This window comes from Macaca mulatta, chromosome 1, assembly GCF_049350105.2.
Source record: "Macaca mulatta isolate MMU2019108-1 chromosome 1, T2T-MMU8v2.0, whole genome shotgun sequence".
Classification (NCBI taxonomy): Eukaryota; Metazoa; Chordata; class Mammalia; order Primates; family Cercopithecidae; genus Macaca; species Macaca mulatta.
The window spans coordinates 193,503,175-193,516,492 of NC_133406.1; the positions used below are offsets into that span (position 1 = coordinate 193,503,175).

Genomic DNA, 13,318 nt, shown 5'->3' on the forward strand with positions numbered 1-13,318 from the left:
GAAGGGCTGCCAAGGAGGCCTGATGAATAGGAGTTTGGTGGCTTCAGGAAAGACAGGCTGTGGAGGGGCCTTCAATTCAGGCGCTGGCTCCTAGGGACCTTCCGTCTCTGATGAGATTTTGTTCCAGTCGGCCCGCTCGTTTCTAGGGAGTCAGCATCTCAGCTTCCCATACTTCTGGGGTGGGGCTGGGGCAAGGAGACCAGCATGACCCTTGGTCAGGGGTCTGCACAGGAACTCTGGCCACTCTCAGTCCCTGAGTTGGAGGGCCAGGTGGACACCACATGATCCTGGGGAGACTTTTGCCTTTTTGGAGGGCTCTGGCTCCAGGGCCTCCCTGTTCCAGGGGCTAGGTGTGCCTCCCTCAATGCTGCTTTTGGCTATGAGGGTGGTGGGCCCAGGGCTTCTGGGCTCCAGATCGCACCTTGCCACCTGGGGTGTCCGTCCTTTGTCCCCCACAGCAGGCTGTGTTTGCCCATTTTGTCCTCTGCCATGGGTGGAGATGGATCTGAAGTTGGGTGTTGAAGCCTCTGACCAAGCCGGTATCTTGTTTTGAGGCCCTGCCCGGTTTCCAGGGACCACATCTGGGGCCAAGCCAAGAGGAAGAACCGAACTGGGCCTAGGTCAGCTGGGCTGGGTCAGGGCTTTGGCATGGGCTGTGAAAGCTGGGGACTGGGACCTTCAGGTTCTCTTTGGAGATCTTTGCAGGAAGGGGTGGATTTAGGAAGCTACTGGGCTGGGCCAGGGCGTGGAAGGCACTGAAGCCATGGTGTGTCCCAGCATTAGAGTCCCAGGGTTTGGCTTGGTGGGGTAGGGGCAGGTGAGGGGGAGAACAGGAAATAGGCTAGGCTCACAGGGGAGTCTGGCAGCTTTGAGCCTTCTCTGGGCTTCTGGGGTTTTCCCCAGGCTCCTGAGCCAGCCAGCACATTTCTTAATCCCACTGTCAGCCTTCCAAGAAGCCCCGCCCACTGGGCTCAGTCAAGGCAGGAGCGACTATGGTCACCCCTTTCCCTAGAATCCAGCCCCACTGCCAGGAAAAGGGAGCTCAGGGCATGGAGGTGAGGCTGGGGCTCTCCCACATCTGCTTGGTCCTCATACCCACCTCCTTAGCTGGCCCCGGTAAGATGACCTCGAATGCCAGCACAAGTGAGCTGGGCACCGGCCAGGGGAGGCCAGGCCTGGCAGCTCATTACCATGGGAGGGAGGGCAGGTTCTCTCCAACGCCCCGTCTTCATTTCTCCTCCCTCCCTCGCCTTCCTCCTTCCTAGCTCCTCTCCTCCAGGGCCAGACTGAGCCCAGGTTGATTTCAGGCAGACACCAACAGACGCCACAGCAGCTCCAGGAGCCCAGACACCGGCGGCCAGAAGCAAGGCTACGAGCTGCTGCAGCCATGTTGGCCCTCAGCCTGCTCATTCTGGGCCTGCTCACGGCAGTGCCACCTGCCAGCTGTCAGCAAGGTAGCTCAGGAGGAGAGGGTTGGGCACCGGAGCCCGAGGGGCGGATGGGTGGTGTTCTGGCTCCCCTCCCCAGGGCCTTGATACTTAGAGTTTGGAGGGGGAGCAGGGACTGGGCTAGCTGAAAGAATGTCCCAAGACAGAGACCTCTGAACCAAGTCTCTGCCTGTCACTTGTTTTCAACGAGTGAAAAGTGGCAGCAGCAGGGAAATGTTGGTTCTAGGATCTTGGGGAGGAACAGAGCAGGAGCAGGCATTGCCCAAGGGGTGGCTGGGTCCTGAGTACAGGGGGCCCGGGGATACAAGGCGGGTGAGAATGGGGCCCAAGCTACCCCTCAAAGGCTTGGGCTTTGTCTCAGCCTCTTGGGCTTGGGTAGAGAACGGTGTCCAGTGTGACTCCCCCAAATATCTGAGCTCTTCGTCCTGCTCTGCCTGAATTGATGTGTGACCTTGAGCAAATCACTGCCCCTTTCTGAGACTCAGTTTTCTCACCCATAAAATGAGAACAATAAGCCCCACCCTGCCCACCTCCTGGGGCTGCTGCCAGGTCAGGGGTGTAGAAGGGCTTTGCACCTGGTGAAGCAACACAGCCAAGGTCTGGCTTTCATTCTACACTGTCAGGCTGCACCTGCAGCCAGAGTCTGGGGACTCTGCAGGTGGGACTTGGTCCAGAGGGGACTGGCAAAGATGCTTCCAGAGCTCCCCTCCCACCCCCACCCCAAGCTCTCATGTGTGTCCGCTTCAACTCTGTCTCCCGGGTCTTGGGAGCCCTCTGGGGAACTGCAGACCAGAGAGGTTGAGTCACACAGCAGGGCAAGAAAGGACAGGGCTCAGACCACCTTTCTCCTGCCCCAGGCACTGCCCTTTGCTGTATGTGCTAACCCCACATGGGAGGAGGAGCAGGGACTGTGGTCCCTGGGGTGACTGGAGGGAATTGGCTGCGGGATCTAGGAGGAAACAGGGAGAGGCCTCCAAGGGTTGAGCCCTAACTCCCCATGCTTGAGCAACCGCTGACCTGAGGGAGCAGTCTGAGCCCCTAGGGAAGCAATGACTCCAAACACTGCTTTTGGCAGGTGTGGAACCGAGGATAATCACACTGTGTGTCTTCTGCTTCCCCTGGAGATAAGTGAGGTCTGACCTCACTACAGGCCAGAGAGTGCCTAGCTTCCTTCCTCCTTCCCAATATTTGCCAGGCTCGGAGAAGAGGTCAGGCCTCCACTGCAGCAGGACAGCTTTTGGTAGACTCAAAGGAGGACATTTGAGCAGGAGTGAGCCAGAGGAAGGTTTTCTGATGTCCAGCCTGGGTCCCTCAAAATACAGGGATGCAGGTATTCTGCCCTGGAGGCAGGACCCCTCCGAAGCCTCCCGCTGACCTGTGTTTTGTCCTGGGACCTCTCCCTGCTGACGGTCTTTTCTCTGCAGGGCTGAGCTCCTGCAGGCTCATGGAGTGCAGTGATGCTGGGGAGGAGGAAAGTCCTTTGGGGAAGCAGGGGCCTGAAGGCAGGGACTTCAGGGAAGTCTTGAGGGACTGTGTTGGTGTCAAGGATCAAAAAGCAGAGAAGGGACCTGGTGCTCATGCCTGTAATCCCAGCACTTGGAAGGCCAAGGCCGGATCGCCCGAGCCCAGGAGTTTGAGACCAGCCTGGGCAAAATAGTAAGACCCTGTCTCTATTAAAAAATAAAAAAAATAGAGAAGGGTGCATGGTTGGGGCCTCAACTTAATCTCTGACCCTAGTCCCTGGGCACCCAGCTGGAGGAACCAAAAGCAGCTCAGGTTTTGAGGCTTCTTTCCTGGTCCCCAAGACCCAGAGAAGAGCTCACCCCTCCTTTCATCTAAAGATGTCCTGGTCCACTCCTCTCTCTGGGTACCCCAGGCACCGCAGATCTCCCCAGCTGAGCAGCCCTGAGAGTCTCCCACTCTCATACACTTCTTACCATCAGAGAAACCTCTCGCTACAGAACAGGATCTTCTAGATCCCAGACCAGTCTTGTCAGCTCTGGGTCCTCCTCAGCCTTCTGGGAGCCACTCCCAGCTGCAAGGCCTAGGTTGGCTGTCCAGGGGGCTGCCTTTTGGTCCCTGGGGCCCAGGTGCTCCCTGAGCCCTGCATGTGACCCCCCTTGGGGAGGGAAAGAGGCTCTGGGATGCCTAGATCTCAGATACAGCACTCTGAGGCTCTTCCCTCCTTGGCTTCTCACTCCTTCCAACTCCTTTCTCTCTGAGCCTCTGTCGTTCCTCCAACTCCCTCCTTTTCCTAAGCTCAGTGGAGCTTAAGATGCTTGAGTGGGTCAGATGGGCCATATCCCACCCCTGCCTCGCCAGAATGTCTCCTTCGTTCCTGGCAGCTGGCTGAGGGCCTTCAGCACAGGTGGGGTCCTTGGGGAGTGAGGCCCCCTCGCTCTCCTGCACATGCAGCCCCGCTGTGGCCCCGTCTGCTACAGCCCCTCTCCCTTTTTTAGGCCTGGGGAACCTTCAGCCCTGGATGCAGGGCCTCATCGCGGTGGCCGTGTTCCTGGTCCTCGTGGCAATCGCCTTTGCAGTCAACCACTTCTGGTGCCAGGAGGAACCGTGAGTGCTGCCCAAGGGCCCCTGAGCAGGCAGGGTGGGCCCAGGACCACTGCTCTTGCTCTAGTAGCAGTGAGAAGGCCCTCAGAAACCCTGTGTCCAAACCTCTCCGTGTGTGGAAGGGAAACTGAGGCTCAAGGTCATAGGGTGGGTTGGTGACAGTCGGAATGAGAGCCTAGGCTTGCTGGCTCCCAGACCTGGGCTCTGTGGGCCCCACCGCTCTGGTGCCCGCTCCCTGTGAGCTTTGGAGAAACGGCTTCTCTTCTTGGAGTCTTTGTGTTTCTGCAGAGCCAGGATAGCAGCCCAGCCTGTGATGGGAGCTGTAAGGACCTCTAGAGGGGGTGGTCCCTCCTGGTGGGTCAGCTGTGGTACAGAGAGGGCATGGGACAGACACACCTCCTGCCCTCATAGGCTCAGACTACAGTGAGCTGTCAGAAGTTCAAGAGTTGCTGCTGAGGGAGAGTGCAGAGGACACTGCAGGGCCTGACCCGGTCTGGGGTGGTCAGAGAAGGCTTCCCCATTGCACGTTTATCCTGAAACTTGAAGAACGAGGAGGAGTCACTACCAGGACAGAGTGGCGTGGGAAGAGCACTGCGGTTGAGGGAAGGGTACATCCAGGTCCTGAGTTAGGGGTATGGCACCAGGGCTGCTGGGGACAGACACACACAGGTGAAGAGCGGGTGGGCTGAAATCCAACTCAGTCTGCACTCACTAGGTCAGGACCCTCAGGCAAGGCTGCCTCTGTCCCAAGGGCATTTCTTCCCAGATCTCACAAAGGTGGCCTGGTGGCTTGAGTGCTAGCCCCATGCAGGGTTGCTGAGGAAACACCAGTGGCTCAGTGGGTGGAGAAAGGGATGGAGACACCTGAGATGAGGCTGGTGAGGTGGGCAGGCCAGGCCAACCAGGCTCTTGCACACGAATGACCTGAGCTTTGGGCTTTACCTAAGTGAGTAGGAATCCAGTGACAAGTTGTTTTTTTGTTATTTTTTGTGTTTGTTTTTGTTTTTTTTTTGGAGCTGGAGTTTTGCTCTTGTTGCCCAGGCTGGAGTGCAATGGCTTGAGGCTTGATTTCAGCTCACTGTAACCTCCGCCTCCTGGGTTCAAGTGGTTCTCCTGCCCCAGCCTCCTGAGCAGCTGGGATTACAGGCTCCTGACACCACTATCAGCTAATTTTCGTATTTTTAGTAGAGATGGGGTTTCACCATGTTGGCCAGGCTGGTCTCCAACTCCTGACCTCGTGATCCGCCTGCCTCGGCTTCCCAAAGTGCTGGGATTACAGGCATAAGCCACCGTGCCCTGCCTCCGTGACAAGTTTTTAAGCCAGTTTCGGGATGAGACACGGCCTTAGCAGAATGACCCTGGCTGCCTTACGGCATATGCACGGTGGCGGTGGGGCAGTCTCCAGTCTGCAGGCCTGGAGAGCAGTGAGGGGGCCGGCATGAGGTCAGGAGGGGGTCTGGACTGTAGCGGTGGCCAAGAGGATGAAGTGAAGAGCGCTGTCTAGGAGGTAGGCACCCTGGGAGTTGGTGGTCACAGGCAGCAGTGGACCCGACGGGAGGAAGGCAGGTATGGCATCGAGGTTTCTCATGGGGGATCACTCACCAAGGCCCAGAACACAGGAGGACGAGCAAATGTAGGGGCAACTGTTTAATTGGAGACGTATGAAGTCTGGGGTGCCTGTGGGATGTCTAAGGAAATGAGCAGGTGTTCGGTTCCCTGTGACCCTCGTGAGAGCAGCTTCTGGGAGGTTTCAGGGAGAGCCCACATTGCAGGGGGTTTAAACTTGAGTAAGAGGTGAGGAGCTTTTCATTGGATGCTCTTCAGGTAGGCTTTCTCCACCTGCCCCAGCTCTGCCTGAAGGTCCACCAACCACATCTGTGCCCACTGCCCAAGGCACGACCGGGGGAAATTTGAGGCAGACACTGCATCCTGCAGGGCCTGCTGTGGAGGCTGAACTGAGGGCTTTGGACTCAGGATAAGTCTTTTGCAATTAGTTGGCCTCCCACCATGGAGTGGGGAGAAAGTGTGAGACCCCATGGGTGGGGCCAGAAGCCGTGACTGACAGGCCCCGCTGCACACAGCTCTGGGAAGGGCAGTTGCTGGCCTTCGGGCTTGTGAGAACCAGGACCCAGAATAGGGTCTGCTTGGATGAGGAGGGCCCCACTGAGGAGCCCCACTGATGAGTCCCGTCCCCAGGGAGCCTGCGCACATGATCCTGACCGTCGGAAACAAGGCAGATGGAGTCCTGGTGGGAACGGATGGAAGGTACTCTTCAATGGCGGCCAGTTTCAGGTGAGGTGCAGTGCATGGCTGCCCTGTGTGTGCTCCCAGGGCCTAAGGAGAACCTGCTAGGGGGAGGTGGCTGGGGAGGACCGGGACTCATGTGGGCAAAAGTTAGTGAGGCAATGCGGGCTTTGTGAGAATCGCAGGGCTCTGTGGGGGAAACGCAGCCTCTGTGTGGGGCGAGGGCTCCGAAAGGGGACAGAGACTTGGGAGGGTAGGGTTCAGCGCAGGGGAGGGGACTCATAGGGCAGTGGGTACCATGGGCACAAGGGGTTCAATGGAGGAAGGGACAAATGAGTGAGGGACTCAGTGAGGGGAAAGCTCAGTAGATGATACAGCTCAGTGGGGGATGGGCTCACTGGGGGATGGACTCAGTGGGGGATGGACTCAGTGAGGAATGGGTTCAGTAGGGGATGGAGCTCAGTGGGGGATGGGTTCAGTGGGGGATGGACTCAGTGGGGGATGGACTAAGTGGGGGATGGACTCAGTAGGGGATGGGTTCAGTGGGGGATGGACTCAGTGGGGGATGGACTCAGTGAGGAATGGGTTCAGTAGGGGATGGAGCTCAGTGGGGGATGGGTTCAGTGAGGGATGGACTCAGTGGGGGATGGACTCAGTGGGGGATGGACTATGTGGGGGATGGACTCAGTAGGGGATGGGTTCAGTGGGGGATGGAGCTTGGTGGAGGATGGAGCTTCAGATGGAGGATGGAGTTTGCTGGGAGATAGGTTTAGTGGGGATGGAACTCAGTGGGGGATGGAGCTCAGTGGGGGATGGGTTCAGTGGAGGATGGGTTCAGTGGGGGATGGGTTCAGTGGGGGATGGCCTCAGTGGGGGAAAGACTAAGTGGGGGATGGACTCAGTAGGGGATGGGTTCAGTGGGGGATGGAGCTTGGTGGAGGATGGAGCTTCAGATGGAGGATGGAGCTTGCTGGGAGATAGGTTTAGTGGGGATGGAACTCAGTGGGGGATGGAGCTCAGGGGGGATGGGTTCAGTGGGGGATGGGTTCAGTGGGGGATGGCCTCAGTGGGGGAAAGACTAAGTGGGGGATGGACTCAGTAGGGGATGGGTTTAGTGGGGGATGGATTCAGTGGGGGATGGGTTCAGTGGGGGGATGGGTTCAGTGGGGGGATGGGTTCAGTGGGGTATGGACTCAGCGGAGATGGGTTCAGTGGAGGATGGAGCTCAGAGGGGGATGGGTTTAGTGGGGAATGGAGCTTGGTGGAGGATGGAGCTTGTTGGGAGATAGGTTTAGTGGGGGATGGGTTCAGTGGGGGATGGGCTCAGTGGGGGATGGACTCAGTGGGGGATGGGCTCAGTGGGAGATGGGCTCAGTGTGAGATGGGCTCAGTGTGGGATGGAGCTCAGTGGGGGATGGACTCAGTGGGGGATGGACTCAGCGGGGGATGGGCTCAGTGGGGGATGGGTTCAATGGAGGATGGGTTCAGTGGGGGGATGGACTCTGTGGGGGATGGACTCAGTGGGGGATGGGTTCAGTGGGGGATGGGTTCAGTGGGGGATGGGCTCAGTGGGAGATGGAGCTCATTGGGGAATGGGCTTAGTGGAGCATGGGATCTGTGGGGGATGGGCTCCATGGGGGATGGGCTCAGTAGGACCCACTGGTGGAGCAGTCCACAGGAGGAGGGAGATAGGTGTCAGGGAGGGGATGCTGAGAGGCCTCCAGACTCAGATGCATAAGCCCAGATGTAGTCAGGTGGATCCCCTTCTGGGAGTCAAGCATTTATTCTGGAAGCTATTGCTGTCACAAGTGCAGGATGGGGCACGGAGAAGGGGATAGAATGGGAGGAGTGATGACCCACCAGGCCCATGCCTTCTTCTTTCAGGTCCAGTGAGCATGAGAATGCCTATGAGAATGTCCCCGAGGAGGAAGGCAAGGTCCGCAGCACCCCGATGTAACCTTGTCTGTGGCTCCAACCCCAAGACTCCCAGGCACCTGGGATGGATGTCCAGTGCTACTACCCAAGCCCCCTCCTTCTTTGTGTGGAATCTGCAATAGTGGGCCGACTCCCTCCAGCCCGACGCCGGCCCTCCCCTCCCCTGAAGTATAGCCAGCCAAGGTTGGAGCTCAGACTGTGTCTAGGTTGGGGATCAGCTGTGGCCCTGGGGTCTCCCGCTCAGCTCAGAAGAGCCTTCTGGAGAGGACAGTCAGCTCAGCACCTCCCATCCTGCTCGCACGTCCTTCCCCATAACTGCGGAAGCGGCCCCAAATCCTGTGAAATAAAGACTTTTTGTATTTCTGAGGCTGAGGCCTACCAACAGCCCCTCAGGCTTCCAGTGAGTCCCCATCTTGCTTTCTGAATCACGACAATCGTCTTCCGACTTGTCATAGTGGCTTTAGGGGATTATCCAGGAAGCCCCTGTACCCACAGGGCAGCTGGGACCGAGGGGGCCCAGGCTGGGGAGGGGCTGAGAGTGTGTGGCCAGGGTGAGGGTAAGAGAGGGTTGGTGCCTTTTCTGGTGTTTGAGAGTGAAGCACCCTCAAATGGGAGTGTCTGATGACACGTGGGAGAATTGGGAGGCAGGAAGACCAGGACAGGTGAGCCCATTTCTGCCAGTGGGGTGTTTCTTGCCCCCTCAGGCCAAACCCTTTCTTCAACCAGAGCCGCCGGGCATGGCTTCCCAGGGCAGGGCAGGGCAGGGCAGACCCTGATATGAGCTAGGTGCCCCCAGTGCTGATCAGTTTCATGTATGCAGGGAAGGAAGAGGATGTCAGGGGCCCATGGGCCGGGGAGCTCACCCACTCTACCCTTGCTCCAGTCCCCGCCCCCAAAGCACCCTTCATCCCTGAGGCTCTGGGCTTTTCCTTGCACAGTGCCGTTCACCCTTTGCCTCTGTGCTGGAGGTGTCACGGTGGGTTCCCACAGATCTAGTCTGTCTCCCTCTGGTGGCCCCTCTGTGCTGGCTCTGGCATAGGAAGTGTCAGGAAGGAGTCTTGGGTTGAGACTCAGGAAGCCCAGATGTGAGTCCTGGGTCCTCTGCCAACTTGTGTGTGAGCTTGGGAAAGCTGCTGTCCTCTCTGAGCTGAGCTTTCTCTCCATGGAAGATTTGGCCAGTCTCACGGCAGAGCTGGAGGACAGCCCAGTCCTTGCCTATGCCTGCCTCGCCCAACGCCCAGTCCTGGAGTGGGAGTCGGGGTAGGGACGGGAGGATCAGGAAACTGGGTCCTAGTAGGAGCAGGGCAGAGGGGAGGCACGCCTTGCCTGGCTGGCGGAACCTGGAGGCCCCTCACCTCTGTGACTGTTGGCCTTATGGGAACAGCTTCTGTGTCTGTCCTGGGTGATAATCTGAGATGGACTCACCCAGGATAATTCCCAGATCCAGAGAAGTGGGGCCAGAAGGTAGGAGGCCATCCACCTTGTCCCAAAGGTCTCCCTTTGCCACTTGCCTCAACCTGTCACAGCCCCCTTGTTCCATGTTATGGCCATTCTTTTGCTATTCTAAGGCTTCACCAAGTACCACTGGGGAAGACTCATCTTAAATGGAAAGAATCTCTTCTCACCTCATTGGGTTTAGGATGCAGACAGCAGCAGAGGGAAGAGGCCTGGGGGTGGGGGAGCAGCAGCTTTGCTACAGGCCTATCCCTGCCTTTCTGTGTGTCTTGAGACAAGTCACCTCCCCTCTCAGGGCTTCAACTTAATGAACTACAGCTTGTGATTTCTACTCTAGGCTTTTGCTTACGTGGCTTTCTGTGACTCATGCCTTTTCACCCCACCTCTGCCCGTTTAAACTCTGCCCATTGTTTTTTCTTGACCCAGCCAAGGTTCCTCCTCTTCTGGGAAGTCTTCCTTGATTAGACCAGAGGGCAAAGCCAGGCCAGCAGCCAGCCCCGCTTCTCCACTCACTGAAGGAGAGACAGAGGTTCCTAGAGGGTCAGGCCTCTGCTAGGGCACACACAGCCCCCTCTTCCTTTCCTGCCTCCTGGTGGGAAGCTTCTGGCTGCCGGATCTGATTCTCCTTTCACGAGGCCACATTTCCTCCCAGCTCTGCCGTCAGTTGTCCCTGAGGGATGGGAGTGGGTTCGAGTCAGGTCACCCCACCAGCCTGCCAGGGCCAGAAGGCAGAGCCACCCTCCCTGTCTCCCTGTGGCAAGTGAATCCCAGCTCCTCACACCTGTGAGGTTTTGCCAGGAGAAGCCTGCTTCTGCCCGGGCTTACCTTGCTCCCCAGCAGCTGTCTAGGGCCTCTCTAAGAGCCTCCTTGTCCCCCTTCTCATTCTGTCTTGCTCAATATGGGCAGATCTAAGAGAGTGGGTACCCACGGGGCTCCTGCAGGGGCTGGGCCGGCACTAACCTTACAGCCCCTCACCCTCACCTCATGTTCCTGCCCCGATCGGGGGCTGGGAGCAGGAAGCTGCTGGCCCCAGAACCGCTGAGACCCCCAATCCTTATCGCTCATTCCCACCTGCCAGCCTGGCCAGATCGGGGAGGGAAAGGAGGCTGGTCCCAGGCCAGGGTGGCGCTTAATGACCCTCCGGGGGCCTAATCTCAGACTGGCAGCCACGGAGTGGCTCAGGCGCGCTCCTGGAGAAGGCTGATAACGCACCAGCTGGGCCCCCACCATCTATCGCTGCACAGCCAGTCTCAGGGACGGCCTCCGAGGGCCTGGGGAGGGGGAGCCTCTGGACTAGGGTGGGGCTGGAGGCGAGCTCTCCGCCCTCAGCACTGAGGGAGAGGATCCTGAGCTCTGTAAGTGGCAGACAAGGGAGAGACCCAGCCTGCAGGAGGGGTGGGCTGGGTCCAGTGGGAACCCCCAAACCCCTGTGCTCCTTCTCTCTTTCCTGCTCTCTTCCCAACCTTTTCTCCACACATAGGACCTCTCCTGCCCAGGCCTTTCTCCTCTTTGTCTTTCCCAGCCTCCATCCATCTCTGTCTCCCTGTTTCTCGGTCTCTCCACCTCTGTTTTTGTCTCAACGTCTGCCTCTCTCCGTCCTGTCTCCCTTCCTCCTCCTCCACCTGAGCTCAGCACCCACCTCCTCTTTCTCCCTTGCATCCCTTTTCAGTTTCCAGCTGGTTCTGTTGATTGTTCCCTTCCCAGCTGTCCCCTGACTCCCAAGCTTCCTTGATGTCAGCCCTTGGCCGGGCAGTTCCCACGATCTCATTGGTCTCACTTCTGTGTGTGGCATCATCTCTCCGTGGTCCCTTCCACCAGCTCTCTGCCAGCACCACAGGCTGCCCCAAGCCCTGGCTCTCAGACCAGGATGTCTTACTGTTGAAGACATTTTTGCTCTTCCTGGAACAGGGCTCGCACCTTGTTTTCCCCCTCCCACCTAAAACGTGTAAGTTTCATAGGGTTACATTAGAGATAATACCCAAACTCAGACAGGAAAGAAAAGCCTCCACCCAGCAACTGCACAGTTGAAGGGAGACTGCAGCACTGCTTACTTCTGTTAGACTTGAAGAGGAGCTGCCAACCAGGACCTGGCTTTGAAAACAGGCTGCGGAGTTCCATCTCCAGAGTGCCAGGTGGTCAAGGGGAGTTTCAAGATTACTGCCCTCATACTCAGAGTGACATGTGCAGAAATACTATCTGTTTATTGTGCTTCAAGCAGCCATCAGATCAGGACTATTGCTGGGCAAAGCCTCTTCCCGCAGCCTAGGGGTAGTAAAGGTGGGGGTAGAAGTGCTGGGGGTGGGGCCAGAATCACACACAGTCTGCTCTGGCCTCTTTGCCCAACTTCACAGGCAAGTCAGGTGGCTGAAGCCAGCAGAACTTGCTCTGGGACCAGGGTGGAGGCACCTACCTCCCATCCAGACCTGGCTGGGAGGTCCTGACTCCCCAGCTTGGCTTGGCTCTCCTCCCAGGTTTTTTTTTCTGTCCCTGGCAGTGCGGACGGTGGCCAAAAGCTTGAGCTTGGGAATCATGCCGATTGGTTCAAATTCCAGACCTGCTCCTCACTGCCTGTGGGATCCCCTAGCCTTTCAGATCCTCCATTCCTCCTTTGCCAGTAAAATTGGCTCTGTAGTACATTCCTTGCACAGCTGCTGGGAGGAAACAGAGATGACATCCGTGTTGTTATTGCTCCTGAGACTTGCCAGAAAGCCCTCCATGATCAACGTAGATGCCATTTCTTCCCAGACGCTCCTTTCCCCACTCCTGGGTTCAGCACTTCCTCTGGGCAACTTCAGCCCCTGCTCCTCCCTCTTTTTGCACCCGCCCCACCTGCTCCACTCACTCCACTCACCCCAGGGTGCTGTCTAGTTGTCTGCATCCCGCTCCTGCCCCGGGTCTGGGAGCTCCTCAAGGGCAGGAATGGAGTGACTTCCTCTCTGTGCACCCAGGACAGGGCTGGGCAGGAGAAGGGAAGCCGAAGGAGTGGTGGAGAGTCCCGAAGGAAGGGACTAAACTCCAGCCATCCGTCCAGCAGTGTCTGTTCACACCCCTCCTCCCTGCACGGGCGCAGACATACACATGCGCATATGCTCACTCTCTCTCTCTTTCTGGTTGAAGGTCCTGGGAGCCCTTCGGAACGCTGCTGCCTGGCAGGCCTACCGTTTAGAGCGCTGTTCTGCCTGCCCGTGGCCTCGGCTGCCACCTGGTGGCTGCGCGCTCTAAAGGAAGGGTAGATTCAGCAGAGCCTCGGAAGTTGAGCTTCAGGCGCCGCTCTTCCCCCTCACACTGGGACTAGACGCCTTTCCATGGCGTGGTCCCAGAAACCTCTCAGGTCATGCTAACAACTGGGTCTTCCCGTGGAATGCAAGGGCAGTGGGACCTCCGAGCCCCTTCCTTGTGGCCCCAGTAGCCGAGTCTGCGAACACCTCAACCACCCTGCACTTTTGGTGGGGTCAGCTTGGGCGCTTCGCCATCCTAGTCCTGACATTACACCTCTTCTTTCAGCAGGGGTCTGGGAGTCCAGTGGCTTCTGTCCTGGGCCATGTTTTTTCCAGAGGGTGAGAGATGGCATCATTTCTGGGACCTTGTTCCCTGGAGACTCTGGCCCCCTGAAGAAACAGGATAGAGAGAGCTTGAGAGAGAGAGAGAGAGAGAGAGAGAGAGAGAGAGAA

At 57.9% G+C, this 13,318-nt stretch overlaps 1 protein-coding gene and 1 long non-coding RNA gene across 4 annotated transcripts; one reads left to right on the forward strand and one right to left on the reverse strand.

The window, feature by feature from the left end:
• Positions 1–781: 781 nt before the first annotated feature.
• PDZK1IP1 (PDZK1 interacting protein 1) lies at positions 782–8,592 on the forward strand. Of its 3 annotated transcripts, none has more exons than XM_015138492.3 (5): positions 782–1,055; positions 1,266–1,454; positions 3,908–4,016; positions 6,210–6,305; positions 8,142–8,592. In XM_015138492.3, exons 2-5 carry the CDS (start codon positions 1,388–1,390, stop codon positions 8,212–8,214), a joined length of 345 nt encoding a protein of 114 aa, XP_014993978.1. In that variant the 5' UTR covers positions 782–1,055; positions 1,266–1,387; the 3' UTR covers positions 8,215–8,592. The 3 variants fall into 3 exon arrangements, with proteins under 3 accessions (XP_014993978.1, XP_028699727.2, NP_001245020.1); XM_028843894.2 differs by having other exon boundaries at positions 970–1,116; NM_001258091.1 differs by lacking the exon at positions 782–1,055 and having other exon boundaries at positions 1,378–1,454; positions 8,142–8,306.
• Positions 8,011–12,713, reverse strand: LOC106998357 (uncharacterized). The gene is made up of 3 exons (XR_003722788.2): positions 12,499–12,713; positions 12,058–12,295; positions 8,011–10,317 (listed from the first exon to the last, which is right to left on the reverse strand). It is a non-coding gene; the product is annotated as an uncharacterized LOC106998357 (long non-coding RNA).
• Between the last annotated feature and the right edge of the window lie 605 nt (positions 12,714–13,318).